Raw genomic sequence first — 25,842 nt, 5'->3', positions numbered from 1 at the left:
TCTCAGTTACTCCCCAGTGTGCTGCTACATGTGAGGAAGCCAAGCTGTGCTCTGGGAAGATGAGATAACAGCACCAAAAGAACACGGTCTTCTGACATGGATTGGTGCTCGAGTCCCATTACTAGTAGAGCTACATAAGTAATCTTCATAATTAATAATAATTCATGCCATGAATAGCATCATTGTTTTGAGTTGACAGAACAAGCCACATAATTCACAGCTCAAAAAGGGGCCATATAACCAAACCATTAGTTATATCATGAACGATATAATTTCATGTTACATCATGAAAGACTTACATGAGCAGTTTTTCTCTAGCTGCATGTAATGGCCAGAATTCCTCATGCAAGCAAGTTGGGCTAATCCAGTGTCATATTTTTCCTTTGGACAGATGATCCTCAATCAGTATGTATCATATATTGCTTCTGAAACTCCCCACAGGGGCTGCTGTTTGAGAAAAATTCTAATGCCCATTTGGGCTCATAGGACTGGTTCTACAGTTTGTTGGCCAATATGCTTTGATCAAGATCTATTGATCAAGATCTATGAGATGCATTCATGCTTCTCATAAATGTATCATCTTGTAGGTAGCATCTCAGAGACATGCATTTGAACCCAGATCTGCTGCTATGATATAGAAAATGGGGATGGGGCTTGATCCCCCACAGTTCCTTGTCCCAGGCACTTTTCTCCCAGTTGGTGTACCAATAATGAATGAGTCTCTCCAAGAGAAAGTCACTTGAGGAGAGGGACTTCATGAAGGTAAGCTGTGGGACCTCTCTTCATCCCTTGCTTTCTAAACTGGACCCCTCATCTTTATGTGTGCTTTCAGATGATTTGGGTTTAAACACATGGATTTGCTGCCTCATCATTTCGTTCAGTTCAAGACATTAAAGTAGTGGGTAGTTTCTGCCTTTTAGGATCTACCATCAACAGTAAAGGATCCAGCAGTCAAGAAATACGCCTCAGACTAGCACTTGGTAGGGTTGCAATGAAGGCCTTGGAAAGGATATTTAGATGCCATGACGTGTCTATACTTATAAAGATTAGAATTGTTGGGACAGTGGCTTTTCCCGTGACACTCTTTGGATGCGAAAGCTGGACTCTGAAGAAGCGAGATATAAAAAGCATTCATGCTTTTGAACTTTGGTGCTGGAGAAGACCTTTGAGGATACCATGGAGAGCCAGGAAAACGAACAAATGGATCATGGAACAAATCAATCCAGAATTTTTACTCGAGGCACAAATGACCAGGCTCAAACTATCATACTTCAGACACATTATGCGAGAAGTCCATAATGCTGGAAAATTTTGAAAGAAAGAGAAGAACAGGATGACCAGCAGCAAGGTAGATGGACTTGATTATGATAGCAATGAATGCACCACTGAGAGACCTTAAAGGCCAAACTGAAGACAGATCATCCTGGAGAGAACCTATCTATATGGTCACTAAGAGTCAACACCGACTTGACAGCACTCACTCACTCACTCACTCAATCAATCAATCAATCAATCATTTAGTTTGGCAATTACTACTATTTTCTCAGTATTATTATTCCTATATTTTGTATAGTAGATCTTTTAATAAGACCACTGCAGACCTGCACCATGACCTGGCAGGGAGAACACGGGTGAGCTGGTGTACTGACTCCACCTGAAGACAGGAGGCAGAAACTGGGCTGTGCCCACACCTTGCCCCTATTTGAGGAGGCCAGCAAGAGATGTCCTGTACTCATCGGAAGAACACAGGCAATCTGTCTGAGGTTTTGGCAAGAGAGAGGGGCTGCCATGGAAAAAGTCCCTCCCTAAAGGCAGAGGGCCAGGGTGGGCAATGGGATCTGCTGCCCTACCGTAAATGGCAAGCCAATAAACCTGTTTGTTGGAGCTTTCTGTGCCCCACCTGCTCTTTAGGGATCCTGGGCCTCCACTGGGTCTGTTTGATATGGAATTGCTCCCATGTGGGTGGGGAGAATGCTGTGACAACCACAAACAAAATCACACATTAGCTGACATTAAAAACTCCTTGCCTGATATCTATATGGTATTGAACATATAACAAACCTATTCTGTTTCCACCCAGAGTGCTTAAGGGATCCCATTCATTAAAGTTTACCTTGCAAGTTTATCAGGATCTAATACAGTAAACAGCATTGCTAGTCATTTGCAAGTGATTATTTTTAAGTCAAGCATATATTTTATTTTCAAAAACCCTAAAGCAAAATGACCATTTAGAACAGAACAAAATCCTGACATAGGTAAATAAGTCACAAAACAAAAATCACACTCACCAAATCTATTGTCTTTGGGAACACTTTAAAAGTGTTTCCACTCGTCTGTCTTTATATGAAGAGAAACCACAACCTGGATTTCAAATGCAGTAGACTCTACTCACCGTTCCTACCAGTGGATAAATAAAGCCAGCTCCAATGCTGGCCCGCACATCACTAATAGGCAGAATAAAGCCAGTGGGGACGCCTTTCCTCTCAGGCATGTGCGAGAGGGACAGGTGAGTTTTGGCCATACATATGGGTAGATTTCCAAATCCCTGACAGAAAACAAACAGAAAGGAAGTGTGAAGGTTGATTGCTTTACAAACAAATTACTATGATTACTACAACAAATAAAAGACAGATTACTGCCAAGGTTGTGCATACTTCATGCAGCATGCCAAGATCCTGTGCCAAAGTAACCCAGGTTCTGTGACCTGTACACAAATCTGCAAATTTGCATCTGTTTCCATGCAAATCTGCAGGAACTCCCTTTCTGCAGAACCCATTCCTTTTCTATTAGCCATGGGAATTTAGTTTATTTATTTAAAAGTTTTGTATACTACTCTTCAATACATCATTTCCCAAGAATCGCTAACACTCAGAAAGGTGCAAGGAGCTACTGTATGTGGCACACTGAAGTCCTAGTCTTTGACTGCTAGCACTTTTTCAACAATTTTGCTGGCTTCCAAAGAGTTCACCTGGGGTTGGCCATAGGCTTTCAAGCATATATATTTATGACCTTAAGGGCTAAACAGTTGTTTCAAAGGGATTGTTTTAAAGATTAAAAAAAACTCTTACATGTTCAGACAGTATAACTCCATTACAGGAAACATTAAATGCACAATAAATTCACGTTTATACATTGGAACCACAGGAGCTTAGATGCAGAAACAAATCAGCATAAGCACACAGATACGCAGTTAAGAGAATAGTAAGCACTAAACATGATTCATATTACAAAGAGATCCTATACACGTTACCTACAGAACCTTTCCAACACAAAATTGCACACACCCACCCACCCCGCAAAACCCTCAAGCATTAGGTGGAGGAAGTTCTGCAGTCCACTTCTATCTTCTCACCCAGTTACAAAAGGGCGTATGCTCTCTCTTATACCATGAAAGTTCCTTCGGCTTATTATGCATGTATGATTTCAAAGGGGTGAGGGAAGCTGGAAGTATGGCTGAAAAAACCCAGATGGACACTGGCATTCTTGTTCTTTTATCACTGGGCTGGATTCTAAGGGTCCCTTTCCCTGATTTTATTTGCTTTTACTGTTCATTATGTTTTGTAAACTGCCTGGAAACTGCCCTGGGCAGAATCCAAACTAGTTAATTATGACCAAGCACCACTGCTGAGCAATGCTAAGCACCACTGAAATTAATGGGATGTTAGTCATGACTAACTTAGTTTGGATGCTGCCCATTGTTATATACCACTTTTCAACAAAAGTTCCCAAAGCAGGATATTTAATATCACCAATAGTCATTAAACCCCTGCTAACTGAGCAAAGAGGCACCTTTTAAAGTGGTGATTCTCTAAGATCTAGCCAGGGGAGAGCAACTGGCCCTATCCAGCCTCAGCACAGCATCCCTACCGTGGCTGTTGCGGTTGTCTGCCTTATGTTTCTTTTTAGATTGTGAGCCCTTTAGGCACAGGGAGCCATCTTATTTATGTATTTTTAATTTTTCTATGTAAACCGCTTTGAGAATTTTGTTGAAGAGCGGTATATAAATATCAGTAGTAGTAGTAGTAGTCGTCGTCAGTACATTTTTATAAACGTCATGGAGGTGGTGCCTATCTACACATCTGCTTGTGGCACACCTCTGGCTGAACAATGTCATGTTTCTCTAGGAGTACAGGATGTAGGGAAAGGCAGATACTCTGTGCTTGGTTTACAGAGGCCCCTTTACGTAGGGCCCACAGTTGGTGGAATGCATCTATTTTTGTGGCTGATAAATTATATATATGACTGAGTGTGCATTTTGTATTGCACATAACAAATGTGCAAAGCTTTTATCAGGAAGAGAAGCTACAATCCAGATTTCAAATGTAGTGGCCTCTGCTGACTGTTCCTACAAATGGAAATACAATATGTACAAAGTCTATATGTCAGGGGCCTGTGTGAGCTGGCATTTTGTCCCTGGGGCACAGGAATCCCACACTGCTAACTGCATATTGTGTTTCTGTCCCTGTGTGTGTATACACAGAGAGGTGGTAAGGGGAGGCTGTTTTTAGAGCTGCAAACAGAACTCCATACAAGTATTTTCTGGATCCCAGAAGGATGATGTTAATAAAAATGAATTGTGTAAATTTATTGTTGACTAACAAACGGAAATATAATGTGCAAGATGTTTCAGCTTCTGCCTTCTTCAGTTATTCTGATGTTATATCACATCAGAGCAACTGAAAAAGGTGGAAGCCGAAATGTCTTGCACATTAGATTTCTGTTAATCAACAACATGGGGGGTGGGGAGAGAGAGAGAGAGTACATGCATGCATACATTAATGGGCATTGTAGGATGCACCTACAACAATGCATGCAACTGCAGTTTTTGATGTTGGTTTTTTTTTTACCTGTTGACTGTAACGAGCTATCTGAGATTGTGCTGCAGGAGACAGCTCTATATCTTGAGCTCCATAGACGTTCTGTGCTATAATTTTTATTTTTTCAATAATGGGAAGCTGTGGAAACAAAAAGGATGACAGAATGTTAATGCATGTTGCCAAGACTCTTAAGACACTCTCTTGGGTGCCAAGGGTTGCCTGACAGATTTCTGGAGGAGATTTAGCACTGAATTATGTCCTTTTTTTAGAGAAACAATGCAAAGTGCTAATAATCATTAAAGGTCCTTGCTGTGGTAGAAAGTGGCTACTGATGATCTTTATGGTCACAAAAAAGGAGAAAACAGAGGTCGATATAGAATCTAGCTAGAGATATAGAGAGGCGCTTAATTATGTATAAAGAAAGGCTCTTGGTCTTAGGTGTCTCTGGAAGTCACTTTTTCATGAATTCCAGATTTACAGAGACTGGCTGTGTTTACTTAGGGGTGAGAGGAAGACATTCTGCCATGCCCATGCACTCTTATTTAACACACTCCAGAGCTCGGTCCTGGCTCAAATAAAGCCCAACATTGTCATAAAAGTTAGGAAAGCCCTGGAAGAGATTCTCACAGTAATTGAACATGTTGCTTTACAGATTACAAACAATCCTACAATCAAGACTACCTTTAATGGCCTCATACCCTTTTACAAGTCAACGTATGGTTTGATGTATGGAGCTGTGCAGCCAGCAGGAATGTTAGTCCCCATGAATCCTGGAATTCTTCAGTTCCTAGTTGTGGTAATAGGAAGCGGAGTGCCATGGCAATGGTGATATATGTAGGCAGCGGGCAGACTGCTGCCCCCTAGAGATGGTTCAAGTAAAATGTCATAGAAGAGTGGAAACAGGTGCCTCCTGCCCATCTTCACGAGGGGTCTTTACTGTACAGCAGGGTTTCTTAACCTTGGGCCCCCAGATGATGTTGGACTACAACTCCCAGAATCCTCAGCTGCAACGGCTTTTGCTTGGGGATACTGAGAGTTGTAGTCCAACATCATCTGGGGGCCCAAGGTTAAAAAACCCTGCTGTACAGCAAGGATGTCATCAGGGGGTGACTCATGGGGCATAGGCCCTCAATGAATTGCTAAGAGCCCCGAATCTCATCAACCTAGGTCTTGTATAGCAATTTTTTTCTTAGTATGTCAGATTTTCTTACCTTCAGAAGGTTCCAAGTTCCCTTCCTGGCATCTCCAAGATACGGCTGAGATAAGGCCTTCCATGATAAGGCCCTTGCCTGTAACCTTGGAGAAGCCACTGCCAGTCGGTGTAGATAATACTGAGCTAGATGGACAAATGGTCTAACTCAGTATATAGCAGTTTCCTATGTTTCCCATGCTTTCTGATGCATATTTTCAATACCCTGTCAGATTCCAGTACCAAGGTAAGTTTTCTGATGGTAATGTTTTATGATGTGTTAGACTGAAAATTTCCAGCATCCATGCACATTTCAATATTGGGACAAGCTTTTCTGATGGGTAATGCTTTCTGATGTACTGGACCATAATTTTGCAGTACTTTGTCAGATTTTAGTGTTTGTCAGTAATGTTTTCTGATTGACTGGATCATAGTTTTTCATCACTCTGTCAGATTTCAGTTTCCCCCAGTATTCATTCACATTTCAATACCAGGGCAAGCTTTTCTGATAGATAATTTTTTTGATGGATTAGACTGAAAATTTTCATTAACCTGTCAGATTTAATTACTGAGGAAAGCTTTTCTCATGGGTGATGTTTTAGAATGGACTATACCATACATTTTCATTACTCTATATAGGAATATAGGAAGCTGCAATATACTGAGTCAAACCATAGGTCCACCTAGCTCAGTATTGTCTACACAGACAGGCAGTGGCTTCTCCAAGGTTGTAGGCAGGAATCTCTCTCAGCCCTATCTTGGAGAAGCCAAGGAGGGAACTTGGAATCTTCTGCTCTTCCCAGAGTGGCTCCATCCCCTGAGGGGAATCTCTTACAGTGCTCACGCATCAAGTCTCCCATTCAGATGCAACCAGGATGGACCCTGCTTAGCTAAGGGGACAAGTCATGCTTGCTACCACAAGACCAGCTCTCCAGTATGGAAGTAAGATTTTTTGATGCTTTCTGAAGGGCTTGACCATAATTTTTCAGTATCCTGTCAGATTTCAGTACCAGAATAAGCTTTTCCAATGTTTTATGATGTACTGGACTATGATTTTTGGTACTCTGTCAGGATAAGGGCACTGGGTAGAAACTGAGAGACTGAGAATGTCCTATTCTTTCCAGTTCTTCAGGCATTTCACAGCACTTCAAATTTGCCTTAATAAACACCACTGTAGTCTTGCCCTCTTTGTATTTCAGAGTTATTTGGGTGCCAGATAACACAAGCAACAAAATCTGATGCTCTTTTATAGAATTTGGATTTGTTTTGTTCCCATTATGAAAGTGGTGATAAAATCTGACAAGAATAGTGGGCAGAAAAAAGAAAGCAGCTCCTTTAATCATACTAAGCATGCTCTACTGCAGTTGAGCATGCTCAGTTACATAGAGTTAAATTTGGCTACAATAGCTCAGCCACCTGTAGGACCTCTTCCAGAAAGGAAGTGAAGGCACCGGCACAGAGCATGGGAGAGAGCTCCTAGCCTCACCTAGCTTTCTGCTGCTTCCACCATCAAGGTGCTGTCTTATAATATTAGACTTAAAAAACCCACATAATTATTCTGGAGGGGGGATATGATTGAGCTTAATTATCAAAAGGAAAGCTATGGACTTGGGCTCCATCTTTTAAATATCTAGCAATGCCCCTGCTGTACAGGGCCAGGAACTGTAACTCCAGTGACTGCATGGGCTTCTTATGGTTTTCTGGATGCAGTTAGGGTTATCAACCCTCTAGTATTGGCCTGGAGTCTCCAGAAATCAGCATCAGTCTTCAGATCACTACGGGAAGCAATTCTGGAGATTTAATGGTTTGCTATTATGAAATATATTTTCCTAATGTTTGATAATGCCCTCTTGACCAAACTGTCAGTGTACTAAGTTCAAACAGCAAGAGTAGGCACAATGTATTCTTGGTGGTTGCCCCCCTCCAGCTGTAGAACCCCCCTACATATACCAGTGTGTCAAAATCTGAGTCTGTATGCCTTCTGGAAGCATGCCAGACCTTCTTGTCTGGACTGGCTTGCAACAGTGTGAGATAACAGCAAGCATGAGGCCACACACACACACACACACACACACACACACACACACACACACACACACACACACACTGTCATATTACATGTTTGATAACCAGGTAAATCTTAGGAACTGATAGAACAGAAATGGAAACAAATGAACTTTCTCCTTGGAAAAGAGAACCCAATGGGTTGACGAGGAAATCCTTCCTTTCCCCCTCTCCCCTCCTTAAAAAAAAAGAGAGAGAGGCAGGTTTAACCCAAATAAGCTCCCTTCAGTAACAGCAATTGCCTCAGCTACATTTCATTTCACGATTAAGGAGAAGCTGTAGTGAATGTCTGATCCTCAGAGCAGAGGGAATTTTACAGCAGGATGCCTTTGACATCAATAGTTCATTGATCAATCTCAGACTGGCTTATGCTGCACTAGCTTTGATTGCTGCACTTATGTCTGTAAAGCACTTACAAGATCCCTTAGATGAAAAGTGCCATAGAAACATAATGCTTCATTGCTTTCCTGTAAAATGACAGGGTTTAACCTGATCATTATCCAGTTTGGAAAGAATCCCTATTACCACATTGCTCTTTAACAAACTGAGGGGAGGGGGGGAATCTGATAAACCCACAGTTTCCATTCAAGGTGAAACACATATATTTAAAGATGCAAAATAAAATAAAAATAATAAAAATAAATAATGGAATAGTTCTAGTTTATTCCCTAATTGGCTAAGCTTCCTTTTTATGATGGCCCTTCTGCTACTAATTGTTCGTTGTAGTCTGCAGTGATACATTCAATGTTTCCAAGTTAGATTTGTAAAATCAAAACAAAGGAAGAACACTTGTCTGGTGGCGGAAGAAGGATGTTTGTTATATTTAGGGTGCCATTTATTAAAGGAGTGATTTAGAGAAGAATTCTATTGGGTGTCAGGTCTTTTTTATAGCAGTACTCAACTAGATTTTGTAGATTAAATATTACAATGGCACCATAAGCCTCCAGTGATCTCTCCTCAAAGAAGCTGGAGAACAAATTAGTGCTGCACTCCTGGAACCTCACCATACAGGAGTGGGATTAGAGGCACATAATACTATTTTATTCCATTGAAACTATATTGCTTGCTATCCCATTCTAGCCACATGTTGTTTAATTATTTTAGATATACACAAATATGGTGTTACATCTTCATTCCCAAGCTGCGTTTAAAGTGTTGGGAAATCGACTGCCACAGTAGGATGGTTATCCCTTAGGGCCTTATACTTGAGGCTAGTCGTGAGTTATGTTGCTGGGTTATAGATTATGTTCTGTGGGTGGTTTTAAGAAAAATCACCTAATACCCACTCAGCCTTGGATCTGTACTCCCCTTATTCTGCTAAACTAAACAATAATATGTTATCATCTGTTGCTATTATTGGCCAGGGTCAACAGAAATATGAAACTTGTGTGAGTTGCACACAAAACAAGTCTTCTAACTATGGCACAGGGCAAACTGCTTTTGAAACTAAGAGGAGTTTCAAAAGCTAAGCAGTTTCTAAAATATGAAATATGGCCAGCTTCTCAAAGGAAGTAAAAGGTCATTCTAAGAATACTTATATGTGAAGGATGAGATATACATCCAACAAAACAAATACAAGTGGGTGGTTGTTTTTTTAAGCCTTCTGGGCTATACTGTGCACCCCTATCGTAAATAGCTCTTTGGATTTCAACAACAACAACAACAAAAAATTTATATATCGCTTTTCAACAAAAGATTCCAAAGCAGTTTATATAGAGAAATAATAAATAAGAAGATGGATCCCTGTCTCACAAAGGCTTACAATCTAAAAAGAAACATGATAGACATCAGCAACAGTCACTGGAGGTAGTGTGCTGGGGGTGGATAGGGCTAGTTTCAAGCACTGTTGTTTAAAAACAAAAAACAAAACTACAGGTAGTAGCAGTTGTGCCCCTTTATCATCCCAAATTAATATTTTCCAATGTAGGCAGATTCAGTGTGAGATGTTTCTGCTATGTTATTGCATATGTTATAGGAATTTACTTAAGAATATAGCTTCCAAATATTTCCTTTTATTCATTCATTCCTTCTCTCAACCCCAGTGTCACTCAAGTACAGAACCATTTCCTTATTAAAAGACTAGAAACTTACTTTTGTCTGTTAAAAATGTTCTTAAAAAGCAATAAAAACACTGCTATTTATGGGTGAATTGTTCTTGATTGTGTATCTCCAGTATCAATTATTCCTCTGTTTGGCAAATTTAGCCTCCTCCTTTACCTTACTGGAACCAGGTTTCCTCTGACCTGTAACTAGGTTCAACTCTATATTTCTTTTTTCCTCACATTTCCAAATAAAATATGCCATATAGCAAAACACAAGAACTGCAGAGCTTTCACAGTCAGTGAACGGTTGCTAAAAGGTGTGGTGGGTTATATTAATAATAAAGGGCAATATTACACATCTGAGATTATTCTTCCCTCTGACTATAATGAAAAGAAGTTGCACTCCCAAAATGCCAGTGTGCAACTTTAAGTTTTTGTGCACTTATGCAAGACCTTAAATGCTCATAACAGCATTGGACAATCAAACACTGGTGTAAGACTGCACAACATATCAGCCAGTGAATACATGCAAATGTCTTAATTCATACATATTGCAAATCTTAGTTTTTCTTGGCATGATAGATAGATTAACTTGACAGAGCTACTGAGAATACTTCTCAACAACCCCTTTGGCTCTTTAAACTTTTATGTATGGACTGCATTGTTAACAGAGTTGCCTTCAATGGAACAAAGGGAACTTGTTTTAGTTTAATTTCATGAACTATCTCTAAATAAAAATCATAAGCTAGTGTGTGTGATGGACACAGGCCAATTCATTTAAAACAAAACAAAATGTTACCAAACATTGACCCAGTAATTGGAGTCAGCCTATACTGATAAAAAAAGCATTATATTTCATGTCCACATAAACACTCAGACAATTCTCAATTCTTCTTGCACTTTGTTTTTTGAGAGATGTTCAGCGTCAAAAGAACATAAGAACACGAGAACAGCACTGCTACATCAAGCCCAAGGCCTATCTGTTCCACCATCCTGTTTTGTACAGTGGCCCACCAGATGCCTCCGAGAAGCCCACAGGCAAGGAGCAAGGGCAGGCCCTCTCACTTGCTGTTGCTCCCTTGCAACTGATATTTATAGGCATCTTGCCTCCAAGCTGGTGGCCATCACCACATCCTGAGTCAAAGAATTCCATAGATTAATTATGCGCTGTGTGAGAAAGTGTTTCCTTTTGTTGGTCCTAAATTTCCCAGCCTTCAGTTTTACCAGATAACCCGTTTCTAGTGTTGTGAGAAAGAAAATTTTTCTCTGTCCACTCTATCTACTCCACGCATCATTTTATAACCTCTGTCATGTCTCCCTGTAGTCACCTCTTTTTAAACTAAAAAGCCCCCAGATGCTGTAGCCTTGCCTTATAAGGAAGGTGCTCCAGCTCCCTGATCATCTTGGTTGCCCTCCTCTGCACCTTTTCTAGTTCTACAATGTTCTTCTCAAGCTATGGTGACCAGAACTCCAAATGTGGTTGCACCATAGTTTTGTATAAGGGCATGATAATATTAGTAGTTTTATTTTCAATCCTCTTCCTAATGATCCCTAGCATAGAACTTGGCTTTTTTCCACAGCTGCCACACACTGAGTCAACACTTTCAATGAACTGTCCACCACGACCCCAAGATCTCTTTCCTGGTCAGTCACTGAGAGCTCAGACCCCATGTGAAGTTGGGTGTGGGTTTTTTTGCCCCAATATGCATCATTTTACACTTGCTTAGCTTGAACCACATTTGCCATTTTGTTACCAACTCACCCAGTTTGGAGAGATCTTTTTGGAGCTCCTCACAGTCAGTTTTGGATTTCACTACCCTAAATAGTTTAGTGTCTGCAAATTTGGCCACTACATTGCTTACCCCAACTTCTAGATCATTTATGAACAAGTTAAAGAGCACTGGTCCCAGTACAGATCCCTGGGGGACCCCACTTCCTACATCCCTCCACATTGTGAAAACTCCATTTATTCTTACCCTTTGTTTCCTGTCCTTCAACCAATTACCAATCCACACATGAACCTGCTCTCTTATCCCACGACTGGTAAGTTTACTCAAAACCCTTTGGTGGGGAACTTTGTCAAAAGCTTTTTGGAAGTCCAAGTATACTATGTCAAACCGATCACCTCTGTCCACATGTCTGTTGAACACTCCCTAAGTACTCCAAAAGGTTAATGAGACAAGACTTTCCCTTCCAGAAGCGATGTTGGTTCTTCTTCAGCAAGTCCTGTTCTTCTATATGTTTAATAATTTTGTCTGTAAGTACGCTTTCCATCAGTTTACCCAGCACAGAGGTTGAGCTAACCAGCCTGTAGTTTCCTGGGATCCCCCCAGGATCACTTTTTGAAAATCGGAGTTACATTAGCTACTTTCCATTACTCTGGTACAGAACTTGATTGGAGGAACAAGTTTCATATTTTTGCTAGGAGATCAGCAATTTCACATTTGAGTTCCTTTGTAACTCTTGGGTGGATCCCATCTGGCTTTGGAGATTTGTTAATTTTTAGTTTTTCAAGACAGTTTAGAACATCTTCCCTTGTCACCTCAAACTGGCCCAGTTCTTCAGCTGTTAAACCTGAAAAGCTCAATTACGTATATGGTATATGGTCAGTATCCTCTGCTGCGAGGAAAGAAGCGTAGAACTCATTTAGCTTCTCTGCAGTCTCCTTATGCTCTTTAATAATCCCTTTCATGCCCTCATCATTTAAAGGTCCAACTGCCTCCCTGGCAGGTTTTTTGCTTCTGATATATTTAAAGAAGTTTTTGTTATTCTGTTTGACACTTCTAGCTACATGGTCCTCAAACTCTCTTTTTGCATCCTTTATTGTACCCGTTGTCTCCTTGCATTTCTTTTGCTAGAGTTTGTATTCCTTTCTGTTCTCTTCATTTGGACAAGACTTCCTTTTTCTGAAGGAAGACTCTACTTTTAGCCATGCTGGCATCCTCCTGAACTTAGTGGTACCTTTCCTCCTCCTTGGTATGCATTCCAACTAAGCTTCTATTTTTGTGGTTTTGAATAAGTTCCATGCTTTCTGCAGTGATTTGACCCTCCTGACTTTCCCTTTGAGCATCCTTTTTACCAGTCCACTCATTTTTGAGAAGTTTCTTCCTTTGAAGTCCAACGCATCTGTGTTGGACTTCCTCGGCAATGTTCCACTCGCATATAGGCTGAGTTGGATCACACTATGGTCACTGTTCCCCAATGGTTCTACAACTCTGACATCTTGCACCAGGTCCTGGGTACCACTCAGGATTAATTCCAAGGTCACCTTCTCTCTGGTTGATTCTGCGATCAAATGTTCTAAGGCACAGAATTTCTAGATTCATAGCATGTCTAGAAATCTGGCCTCTGTGTCAATACCCACATGTGAATTTGTCCCGTCTATATGTGAGGGTAATTAAAGTCATACATTATTACAGCTCTGTCTCACTTTGACGCCTTTCCAATTTGCTTCTTGAATTCCAGGTCGATCTCAGAGTTTTGATCCCAAGGGCGATAGCAAGTCTCTGGTAATTTTCTTTCAGTTCTTGTATTGTCACCCATATGTCTGTGGAGGACTCTAGTCCGCCTAGGTTTTCCAGTTAGTTGGATCCTATCCCTTCTTTAATATACAGTGCTACTTCACCCTAATCAGCCCCTCCTTGTCCTTTCTGTAGAGTTTGTATCCAGGAATAACAATGTCCCACTGGTTATGCCCGCTATATCTATGTTTCCATTAGCCACCAAGTACTCCAGTTCGCCCATCACCAGTTTTTAAATAAAATTATCAGCTATTAAGTCCTATTCTAACTCACCTGAATATTTTTGTAAGGCCTCCTACCTTCTGACTGCTCAGAAACAATAATATATTACAATCTTTGTCCAAAGGAAAAAAGTGGTGTGATCTTTGAATTACATTCAGAATTTAAGCATGTAAATACCTTGTGTGTTTCCATTATGCCTGCAGAAGGTTTCTGCTTGGAGCCAGCTATTCAGAAACTTCAATACAGCCCCACAGTAGGTAAATTATTAATACACTAGAACTGAGATTTTACAGTTCTCTTGGTTGAGGAAAGCATTCCAGAGTTCAAGGAAGCAACTAAGATTATGTTTACATGTAACAAAACTGTTCCTGACTTGGCTCCAACCCAAGCATTTCACGGTGGGGTGGTGGTGGGGGGGCAATTTATGATGTGTACCTTCAGTATAAATAAGGTATAAGATCAGTTAATAAACAGTTTACAACTCAAAACTTTAAAACTCAGCCTTTTTATTACTGTCAGTTTAGCATCATCCACTGTAGATGGCAAGTGTAAATATTTATTTAGTTATGTGTATAATGTTTATACTCTGCTTTCCCTTTTCTAAGAAGCCTTTTCATCTATAGGCTAAAAGAAAGCACCTGAACAGAGCAGGTCAGCTGCAGCTTGATAATTTGTGAATGAACCTCAGTTATCCAATCCCGAGAGCAGCTGTGCAGGTTCAGCAGTTTGTAAGATCAAGATTAAGGAGTCAAACTCTACTGCAGCAGTACAAGTAACCTACACCAAGCCAGGAGAGTTCTTTTTAGCTTTCTTACGCAGTGGCCTACGTGACTTCCAAGGGATTGGGCTGTAGCTCAGTGGCAGAGAGATGGGCAGGGCGGTCCTTAAGGGGGCTTTGCATGCAGAAGGTCCCAGGTTCAAAACCGGGGACTTGACAAGGGCTGTCACTGCATCCCAAACGCTAACACACACGCTTCACTAGTACGTAGGGCTGGGAAAGACTCCTGCCTGAAATCTTGGAGAGCTGCTGCGGGCAATATGGACAATACTGAGCTAGATGGACCAATAGTCTGGCTCAGTATAAAGCAGCTCCCAATGTTCCAAATCCTTCAGAAGCCGCAAATATGGAGAGAAACCCACACCAGTAAGGACAGGAATATGCTTTGACTGGCAAGTAGGGTAGACTGTGCTGTACCTGGCTTACTTGTAAAGACATTTAATTGGAAGTTTGAAATGCCCATCTAGGAGTCCAAAAATGATAGTAATAGTACTGAATATCAAATTCTGTGATTTCCAGGGACCAAATAATTTTTTTAAAAAAACACCCCACACCCCACATTGAATTGATTCATAGTTCAATTCACTGAGCAGTAAAAAAAAGATAAACTGATCTGGTTAATACATAATGGCAGACTATGGTTCCTGCCACACAAATGCTCTCTGAAGAGCCACAGGCTCTTCTCATCTTTTGCACATGAGATGGGGAGACTGAAATTTTTTACTTGCAATTGCAACAAAAAGAATACACATTACAATGTGCGAAATAAAATAATTAGCAACCACACAAGAATAAAAACTCCATTAAAAATCAGGCTGCTTATCTGTACGGTAGTTCTTGTAGTGGTCCATTATCCTTCACACTATGGATGTCTGTGCCTGCATAGACAAACCCTGGAGAACCTTCCAGAGCTATAGAGCCTTTTGGCACTAGACCCCCCCCCCCCCGCTATAGTGACATACTAGTCCCCTCAGACATACCTTCCTCATTCCCTGATCAGAGTAACAGGTTAGTGACCGCTACAGTGGGGAAGAGGGAGGGTTGTGTGAAGGACAATGGACCACTACAAGAACTACCATTACAGGTAAGCAGCCTGACTTTATTGGTAGTGGTCCTATTGTCCTTGGAGACTAGTGAGCTACTCACCAGGATGGCAGGTGAAGTGGGCATCTACTGGAGAATGGATTCCAGGATCGCTGTCCCAAACTGTGAATGTGCCTTTGACTTTGTATCCAGGGCACAGTGGCAGACAAAGGAAAACAAATCTTTCCAGGTTGCAGCTCTACAGATGGTGTCCAAACGAATCCCATGGAGATATGCTGTGGAGGTAGCCATAGCCCTCATCAAATGTACTTTGATGGAGGACGGAGGTGACCTCTGAGCTAGGACATATGCTTGTTTAATGGCTGCTGTGATCCAAGCAGATAGTCTTTGTGAGGAGACTTGTTTCCCTTTGTTGGGACCAGCATAGCAGACAAACACTTGTCAAAACAGATGAGTACAATGCAGGTAAAATGAAAGGGCACACTTAATGTCTAACGTATGCCAGGAACACTCCTATTCCAAGAAAGGCGGAGGGAAGAACACTGGAAGGCAAATATCCTGGGAGACGTGATACTGAGACACTACCTTAGGTAAGTATTGAGTGTTCAGCCATAGCAAGACGTTATCTTGTTGAAAGGAGAGGAACGGAGGATCAGCACACAAAGCCCTTAGTTTGGATACATGTCTAGCTGACGTAATTGCCAGCAGAAAGGCTGTTTTGATGGTTAAGAACTCCAAAGAGCATGTGGCCACTGGCTCAAAGGGTTTGTGCATCAGTGAGCAGAGGACTAGCTTCAGATCCCAGGGTGGGGCTAGCCTAGGAATTGGAGGATTTGGGCGAAGCAAGCCTTTGAAAAAAAATTTTTAACAGGGTCCAATGAAAAAATATGAAGTGTTAGCTGCAATGGCAGCCAGGTGAACCTTCAAAGAAGAGACTGAAAGGTTCAAACTTTTAAAATGTAACCTATAAGAAAGAATAAACTCCAAGGAGGCTTCCTTGGGATCAACAAGCTTGGTGGTTGCATAAAGAGTGAAAGGTTTTCATTTTGCAGCATAGAAACATTGAGTGGAAGGCTTCCAAGCAGCTGAAATTACTTCCAACTCTGCTCTGTCCTGGACTGGTGGAGAGAAATCCTCCACGCCATGAGGTCTGACGTCTGGGTGAAACACTTATCTAGTGTAAGAAGATTTGGACAACTGGGTAATGTCATTAACTGACAGTTGGTGAGGTCTAACAATGTGGGTAACCATGCTTGACAGGGCCACAAGGGGGCGATCAGGATGAACACAGTTGAGTCTTCTCTGATTTTCCTTAATACTTCTGGTAAGAGCGATAGAGGGGGAAACAGGTAGAGGAAGCCTGCGGCCCATAAGTCCTCTCTAAGGAGAAAAGCGTCTCCTATGGAGCTGTGATTGTGACTTGATCCTGCTGCCAAATTGTGCATATTGCTTGTTCTCCTCTGTCGCAAACAGGTCTATACTGGGATGACCCCAAAGTTTGAATAACGCTTGGACTACGGAACCATCCAGGGACCATTCATGGGACTGTGCATGATGGGTCCCGCTCAGGCAGTCTGCCCATATATTTTCCTTCCCTGCAATGTGCATGGATTTCATATATGGTGGTCTAGGCACCAGGTCCAAATATTCATAGCTAGATGGCATAATGGAGGGGAGTATGAACCTCCCTGGCAGTTTCAGAATGCCATAGCCATGAAATTGTCCATCATGATTCACACAGAGGTGCCACCCAATGGTGTGAGAAAGGCTTTCATCCCCTTCCATATGGCCAAGAGCTCCAGGTGATTGATATGCCAGGTACTTTCGTGCCCGTTCCATAGGCCTGACACAATGTGGTTGGCACAGTAGGTGCCCCAGTCCCAATACAAAGCATCTGTCGTTATTGATGTTGTAGCTGGTGGTGATGTTGTACCTTACAAATCTGCCCTCTAGGAGATTTGGGTGTTGGGTCTACCAATCTACTGAGTTGTGGATGGTGTCTGGCAACAGTAGCGAAACATCTGGATGATCTACCTGTGCACAGGACGACGACAGGAACCACTGTTACAAGGGGCTCATATGAAGCTGTGCTAGACTCAGTACTGTAGTAGTGGAAGCCATAAAACCCAGCATTTTCTGCATGGATTTTACTGGATGGCGCCTGGAACTCAGTATCTTGTGGGCCATGGCCCTTATGCCTGCTATTCTCCATGGTAGTAGAGAGGTGAGCATTTCCCTGGAGTCAAGAATAGTGCCTAGAAATTCTATAGATCTTGTGGGAGTCAGTTTTGACTTCTTCCAGTTCACACACAGTCCCAGGAGTTCTAAAAGGTTCAGTGTTGTCTGAATGTGCTGGAGTAAGTTTTCCTTGGTCAAAGCTACCAAAAGCCAGTCGTCCAGCTACGGGAATATCCCAATGGCACTTTGGCGTAGGTGAGCCACGACTATCGACATGCATTTGGTGAAGACTCTCGGAGCCATGGACAGACCAAAGGGCTGTACCTTGTATTGGAAGACTCGCTTCCCAATGCAAAAGCGGAGATACTTTCTGTGCTGCAGTCTGATGGAAATATGAAAGCATGCGTCCTGTAAGTCTACGGCTGTAACCAGTCATTGCGCAATAGAAGTTGTAAAATTTGGGTAAGGATGATCATCCAGAAATGTGTTGATTGAACAAACTGGTTGAGGTTGTGTAGATCATAGGCCTCAAACCACCATCCCTTTTTGGGACAGCGGAATACTGGGAAATACCTGTTGCAGTGTTGACATGTACACACTGAATCACATTTTTCCAGAAGCAGGGTTGAGTTGGATTGCATGCAGCAAGTTCCCGAAAAGGGGAGTAGAGCATGAAACTTTATCGCATATCCCATGCGTATAATGGTCAACATCCACTGGAGTCCAGTAATATCCTGCCAGGCGCTTGCAAATGGGAGGAGTCTTGAAGCGCATAGAGAGTCAGGCTCTCTTGTAGTGCGGTTTGGCCCTTGGAGTGGATTTGATGGTAGGAGTGGAGGGCTTACAAAAGGAGTTATATGGCTGGTATCTATTCCTTTGTTGATCTTGGTGACAAAAAGACTGGAAGGTAGGTTTTTGGCTCCCTGAGGCAGTCCAAGGGCGTTGCTTGTTTTGCTTCTGCTGGAATGATTGAATTCCCATGGACTTCGCAGTTGTTTTGAGCTTATGAATCCTTTCTAGCGTGTTATCCACCTCTTTTCCAAACAGGTTGTCCCCATCAAAAGGGAGGTCCTCTATATGAAACTTAGCCTCGTGTCCTAGAGAGGTAGATTTGAGCTAGGTATGACAATGCAATGCCACAGCTGCAGCCATATTACGAGATCCACAGTCTGCCTCATGTCTCACTGAATGCAGTTGTTGCTTTGTAATCTGTAGGCCCTCATTCAGGAAGGTCATGGCAGCTTCTTTCAGGTCTGGCAAGAGCTGCTGAAGGAAAGGCTCAAGTTTCTTAAGTATGAAATGAGTATAACCAGCCATACACCCTTGATAGTTAGAAATACGGAGCTGAAGGTTCGCTATGGCATAAATACGTTTCCCAAAGGAATCTAACTTCTTCCCATTAGGATCTGACAAGAGTTTTTGTTTAGCATCATGTTGGTTCTACCACAACAGAATTTGGTTTAGGGTGTAGTAACAAGTACAGGGCATCAACCTGACATACTCTGTATAGATTTTCTGGTCTCCTGGAAGTTGGAGGGATTAATGCAGGTTTGGCCCAAGTGGCCTTAACTACCTCCGAGACAGTGGGGAGGAACGGTAAGGACAAAGGTGCAAGAGTAGAGGGCTTAATAAGCCCAAACACTGGGTCAGCCATCTCATGTTTTAATTTCTGTGTTTCTAGACCCAGAGCGGATGCCATACTTTAGATTTGCTCAGAATAGGGTCTATATTCCTTCGTGGATTGGCCCGTATCCCCATGTAAGGCATTATCAGGTACAGGTGAGCCAGGAGTCACATCAGTGTCTTTGTTAGTAGAGGAAGTTGCATCCTCATCAGAGTCAGACACTGCATCTGCCAAAGCAGTAGGGGCAGTAGGCTGCACTTTCTGTTTAGATTTATCAGGCTGCTGAATTGCCAACATGTCTGACTGAGTGGCTGCTGCAGTCTTCCCTTTTCTTTTTTGCCTTTTAGGGGCCAAACCAGCTTTCCTAGCCCTCAGTGAGCAGGATCTTGTGCATGAACATGACCATTGACTTCCAAGGTAATCCATGCCTTGTTGCCACTCCTTACCCCACTCCTTAATTTAGGAGACTGTGGAGTGCTAATGCCACAACATTTATTTTTAGCAAAATACCAGAAAATTATCTTCCAGTGAAAGAATTTCATCCAAATTATAGCATGAAACAGTCAATGTAAGTTTATATTGAATATGACATGAGGTGCTGTGGGGGGTCAGATTTCATGCATACTTGCCAGTGCCTCAGTAGCTTTGGTGAGGAATCACAGATCCCTTACAGTTTAGCTGTGAAGCACGTAGCCTGGCTGAGACAGAATACTTTGAGAATAATCTAATGCATGCACTTCTTTCCAAGTGTACACAGAGTGCTGGAAAGCATATTCAATCTGCCAGTCACTAAATATATGGACAGGATTTACCTCTTAACTACATCCAAAGTGATAGCTGCAAAAGTGACAGCAACATACACAGCGACCGTCATGTTAAGGAATATCAGCGGCAAAGAATTGTCACTTCATTCTATCAGGGCAAAAAGGACTTCCATGAGCCCAGATGCAGTTAACCACTGACCCATGAGTTAGATCCAGCACCAGAGACAATTTTATCTGGTGCCTAGAAATTTTGTCAAATTTTATTCCAGTAATAGTTTAAAAAGTGGCCAACAGTTTCACTTGAAGTGGGTGGGAAGACAGTGTACGTTGGAAGAAATAAGAGAGACTCTATACCAGCTGTTGTATGTAACATGTGAGCACTATATAATTGCACATGATATTGGCAAGTAAGCTATGCCTGAGCACATGCATTTTATAACTATGAAGACCTTACTGCAAGATGGTACTAATTTTATTATGGAGTCTAACTGCTTGTGAGGTGGCCAATTTGTGAAGCAAAATACACTGCTGCTGCTCAGACCACAGCAGTCTGCAAGAATGGAGAAGTCAGCCATATTTCCTTAAACTCTTCATCCCTACTGAGCAATATAGTACTTTTCAAGTATTTAAATGGCCTCACACACATTATTTTAGTAATCTTTACAACAACCTTGTAAGGCAGGTCTGTGTGATAATGTCTATACTGCAGATGGGAAACTGAGAGAGCAGTGGCTTACTGAAGGCACCTGAGTCTGTGGATATGGTGAGATATGAACTGGGGTGGGGATTTTTTGGCTCATTTCTCACACTCTTTGTGACCATACTACATCTGTTCTCAAATTCTTATATGCCAGGGGTGGGCAAACTTGGCACTCCAACTGTTGAACTTCAACTCCCATAATCCTTAGCCACAATTTATTGTGGCTGGGAAAGATGGGAGTTGTAGTTCAACAACAGCTGTAGGGCCAAGTTTGCCCTTCCCTGTTATAGTGCTTCTTTTGTGCTTCTCCCTTCTCTGGTGCTTCTCACAGACTCCCAAGAGCATTAAATTGAACTGAGCTGAACTGTGTCCAGTTCTGGATGCCGCATTTTAAAGGGGACACTGAAAAACTGGAATGGGTTCAGAAGAGAGCAATGAAGATGGCAAAAGGTCTGGAAGCCAAGTCCTATGAGCAACAGTTGGAGGAGCTGGGTATGTTTACCCAGGAGAAGAGGGTATGTTTACCCAAGAGAAGAGATATACCTCCACCAAGGAGGCATATGACAATCATTTTCTAATATCTGGGGGGCTGCCACATAAAAAGAGCAGACTTCTCTGCTGCTCCTGAGGGCAGGACTAGAACAGACAGACAATTATATTATGACCAATTACAGCAAAGTAAATTGCAGCTAGATATTAGAAGGAATTCCCGCACAGTATAAAATTATGCATGGAGTAGAGAGAGTGGACAGAGAGAAATTTTTCTCCCTCTCTCACAACACTAGAACCAGGGGTCATCCCATGAAATTGAAGGCCGGAAAATTTAGGACCAAAAAAAGGAAGTACTTTTTCACACAACACATAATTAATCTATGGAATTCTCTGCCATGGGATATGGTGATGGCCACTAGCTTGGATGGCTTTAAAAGGGGCTGAGACAAATTCATGGAGAACAGATATATCAACGGCTACTAGTATGGTGGCTATAGGCCACCTCCAGCCTCAGAGGCAAGATACCTCTAAATACCAGTTGCAGGGGAGCAACAGCAGGAGAGAGGGCATGCCCTCACCTCTAGCCTGTGGGCTTCTCAGGGGGCACTGTGTGAAACAGGATGCTAGATCAGATAGGTTTTGGGCCTGATCCAGCAGGGCAGTTCTTAAGAGCTGTTTGTCACTGGAACTGTTTCCCTCATGGTGGGCTCTCTTTGGCTAGAGATTTTCAAACAGTCTTCTGTCAGGGAAGCTGTAGCACAGGGCTGTACAACTTTGTCCCGCCAGCTGTTGCTGGATTACAACTCTCATCATCTCTAATGGCCACTGTGGCTGAAAATCATGGGAGTTGTATTCTGACAGCTGGAGGACCCAAATGGTAAAGCCCTGTTGTAGCAGATGCCTACACTCAGTGGGGGTTGGATAAAAGACTTCAAAATTTTCTTCCAACTCTAATAATATTCTGATTCAGTGAACGCCATTCCTATGTAATCAAGTAGACAGCCAACAAGAATGCTAAGTCTTCACTCTGCTGCTGCTCAGTCACACAGCCAGCCTGAAGGAAGTGAAATGAAATACGCATTGGGAAGGAATAAAGGGTGAGTTTGGGTGCATGATGATATATATTATCATTTATATAATTTCACCTCAGGCTTTATTCTTTATTGCAGGCCTTAACATTTCTGTCAGTAGGCAGTATTTTGGTAAGCACTGTGCCCTGTAGTGATGTATCAGACAGAAATTCATTAATTGCATCTATAGCAAGTGCTGTGCTTGTTGAATTTCTGTCTGGGTGCATCCTTCCTCAGCCCAATGTCCAGCTAGAAAACAATGGCAATGTGGGTATATATACCTGTAGAGCCTAACTTGCAAAGCCATCATAATGTATGAGACAGTACAAAGCATTTACTGCTTTTGTGGCATAGAAATTAAGGTCAATACCTTAACTTGCAATTTCCATACTTCTTGGAGCACAAGTAAAAATTATAAGCATCTTAACTTTTATTTCAGATGAAAGGTTAAAAAATATTTGAAATAAAGCAATCACTCAACCCATATCACCTTAACCCACAGTGGCTGGTTGGATGTTACTCTTCCTCTCTTCCACGCGTAGTGAGATTAGAAGCAGGTCCTGGCCTTGTGTGTTTCTTTCTGAGCCCTCCCCAATTTCACTCACCGTCTGTAGAAGGGAGCAGCCAAACCAAGAGTTCCTGCATTCCAATTACTGAAAGATCTCCTGGCCCAGCTGATCTTCTTTTGTGCATAGGGGGAGTGAGGAAGGAGAACTGCATGTGTACAAGTGTTTGGGGAAGTAATGTCTGGACAGCCCCATAACATGAATTGCTTTCACAGGATGATGTGAACATTCTCAGATTAACATAAAAATATTTAAAATAATCCTGTCTGGTTTATTATCTTTAACATGATGGGAACAAGTCTTCTGATTTATTTAGTTATATGGCTTTTTTTTTAAAAAAGAAAAGCTTAAAACAGCCTTGAGCTTGGGGGTTCATTTCTATAAACGCTGGGAGAAATAATAAATAACCATCTGTCATCTAAATGAAGCCATCTATATCTTCCTCACGTCTCTTGTCAGGAATACAGCCAAGACAAAATGCACAGTTCAATGTGCTCACGATTGATACGGTATGGTGCTAAAGTAGCAGCTGACTCTGCACATTTCAGCTTTCACTTCTTTTCATTGTTACTCTCCCATTACCCTTTAATAAATCTGTTTCCAATTTAATCCTTCTCTTTTAATTTCACAGGTTTTGTGGATGGCAGGGTGATTCCTACACTTGAAACACCCAACCTGGCTATACTGGTGTGCAACAGATTTTGTTTCTTAATGTATGGAAGAAACTGCACACTAAAGTTAAATTGTTATGTGAATCCACACCTCCGCTTGTGGTTATAACAGATTTATTTTCATCTCCAACATACGTCCACTTCCCACCCTGTGTTTGAGAACATGAAAGGAGTGGGAAAATATTTAATAAAAACAAATATTAAAAGTGTCATGCTGTCAAGAGCATACATTGTGGTGGGAAAGTATGGGGTGGGGGGAGAATGTCAATAAGACAGGGACAAGCTAGCCTAACTTTCAACCTCATAATTTTTTGATTCAAGGCAAAAACACATCCAGATTCTGTCTGAAAGAAATTCACATGCGGGGTGGGGGAAGAGGGAGAAGTATCACACACTCTGCTGCATTTATGGATGCTTTCAAGTGCCGTGCCAATATATGCAACTCACGGCGCAAGTGTTGGGGAGGGCAAAAAAGAAGGGGCAGCAGGGTGGCCTGTTGATTTGAGGAGAGGTAGTACAGAGAAACAAATATGCTTTCATTAGTCTTTACATCACTGAGGAACTCCAACAAGGATGAGAGCCCCTCAGCCCACAACAGCCTGCACAGCTCACATACTCTACAAAATAAGAATTACAAGGAAGATGGCAGTGTGACTGCAGAGAACAATGGTTTGACGACTGGAAGAGAAACCAGAGACTTTGTCACTAGCCTTTGCAATACAGGACCACAAACAGACAGAAGAGAGTCTTTGGCACTGCATCTTTGTGCTGTTGATTGGATCTCGTATTCATTCTTGTTTCTGAAACCCAGTAATTTTTTTAAGCAGCTATCATGCATTGCTTGGCCCTGCTCTGACTAACTGTCTGAAGGCACAATCCTGTACTTTGAGTGGTACAGGATCTGGCATAAGCCTCCCTCTGCCAGCAGAAAGCAAGATATGCACCTGCCGACTCCACTATGCTGGTGTATCTGCACCACTAGGTAACTCCACTTGGCAGAGGCCCCAAAGCAGAATGGAAAGGTTGTAGACAGAATGGGGAGCAGCTCTTATGCCAAATTCTATGCCCTGATAGGTAAGCAAGTGTGAATGCTGCAAGTCTCTTTCCTGTCTCTTCCCCGGCCCCATCTTCAGTATTGCCAACTTGACAATACAGTATTGACTAACCATTCTTTCCTTCCCCCTATAGGTAACAGCAGTGACTCCCCAGTAAGAGACACAGGGCAAGTATGCTCTCTGTTGGTGAATGCCAGGCACTACATTCCAGCCATTTCTACGGTGGGCAAAACCTTCAAGAGCCTTTTTTTCCTTCCAGGACTGCAGTTTGGACAAATCATGGAATTGAGTAAACAGTCACTATACCTCTGCAACTCCCTGTAGGGAAGGGGAAAGAACTGGCTCCATCACTGTGCTCTCTGTACCCTACAATATTTATTTATTACATTTTTATACCGCCCCATCCAAAGGCACTGGGCAGTGCACCACAGACAAAACAAACCCCCCACAAACAATCATTTAAAACAATCTATACAAAAACACATTTAAAAGCAGCTTAAGATCATTAAAACAATTAAGGATATTTAAAAGCAGTTTAAAATCCCTGGATGGCCAGACCAAACAAATAGGTTGTAAGGGCTCTCTTGAACGCCAACAATGATTCCAAACTGAGAATTTCTGCCAAGAGTGCGTTCCATAGCCCAGGAGCAGCCACAAAGAAGGCCCAGTTCCGAGTCAGACATACCGGTGGTAACTGGAGATGGACCTCCTCCAACACAACATGAAGACATGATGCTTATATTCTTTGAAAACACAGCTCATGCCAATAACAGCTTCGACCTTTCGATATCTTTCATTTGCCTAGTGAGTTTATGATGTCTGTTTCAAGTAACTTTGAATATCCTTCTCTTAACGTACTGAGCTAGAACTTCTTCAATTTCTCCTCTTTTAGACTACCATCTCATCTGTTTTTCCTGTTGCATTACAGTGATATTGCTTCTTTGTTTTGACTGGTTCTGGACAAGTTGCTGTGCCTCAGTTCAAACTAATGCTTTCTGCCCCTTTCCTCTGACTGATAAGATGTGCTGGACTAGCCAGAGTTCAG

General features: G+C 42.1%; 1 protein-coding gene across 2 annotated transcripts in view; it reads right to left on the bottom strand.

Moving 5' to 3' along the window:
• The window catches only part of MTHFD1L (methylenetetrahydrofolate dehydrogenase (NADP+ dependent) 1 like), a 226,496-nt gene that overhangs the window by 52,213 nt on the left and 148,441 nt on the right, over positions 1-25,842 (bottom strand). For both annotated transcript variants that reach the window (XM_053292356.1, XM_053292364.1), the window contains 2 exons: positions 4,848-4,955; positions 2,393-2,545 (listed from right to left, as the gene is read on the bottom strand). In XM_053292356.1, coding sequence (XP_053148331.1) covers positions 2,393-2,545; positions 4,848-4,955 — 261 coding nt within the window. The remainder of the gene's footprint in view (positions 1-2,392; positions 2,546-4,847; positions 4,956-25,842) is intronic.

This window comes from Hemicordylus capensis, chromosome 1 (assembly GCF_027244095.1).
Source record: "Hemicordylus capensis ecotype Gifberg chromosome 1, rHemCap1.1.pri, whole genome shotgun sequence".
Classification (NCBI taxonomy): domain Eukaryota; kingdom Metazoa; phylum Chordata; class Lepidosauria; order Squamata; family Cordylidae; genus Hemicordylus; species Hemicordylus capensis.
The sequence above is the reverse complement of the archived record's forward strand: the minus strand, read 5'-3'. Positions and strand labels throughout refer to the sequence as shown.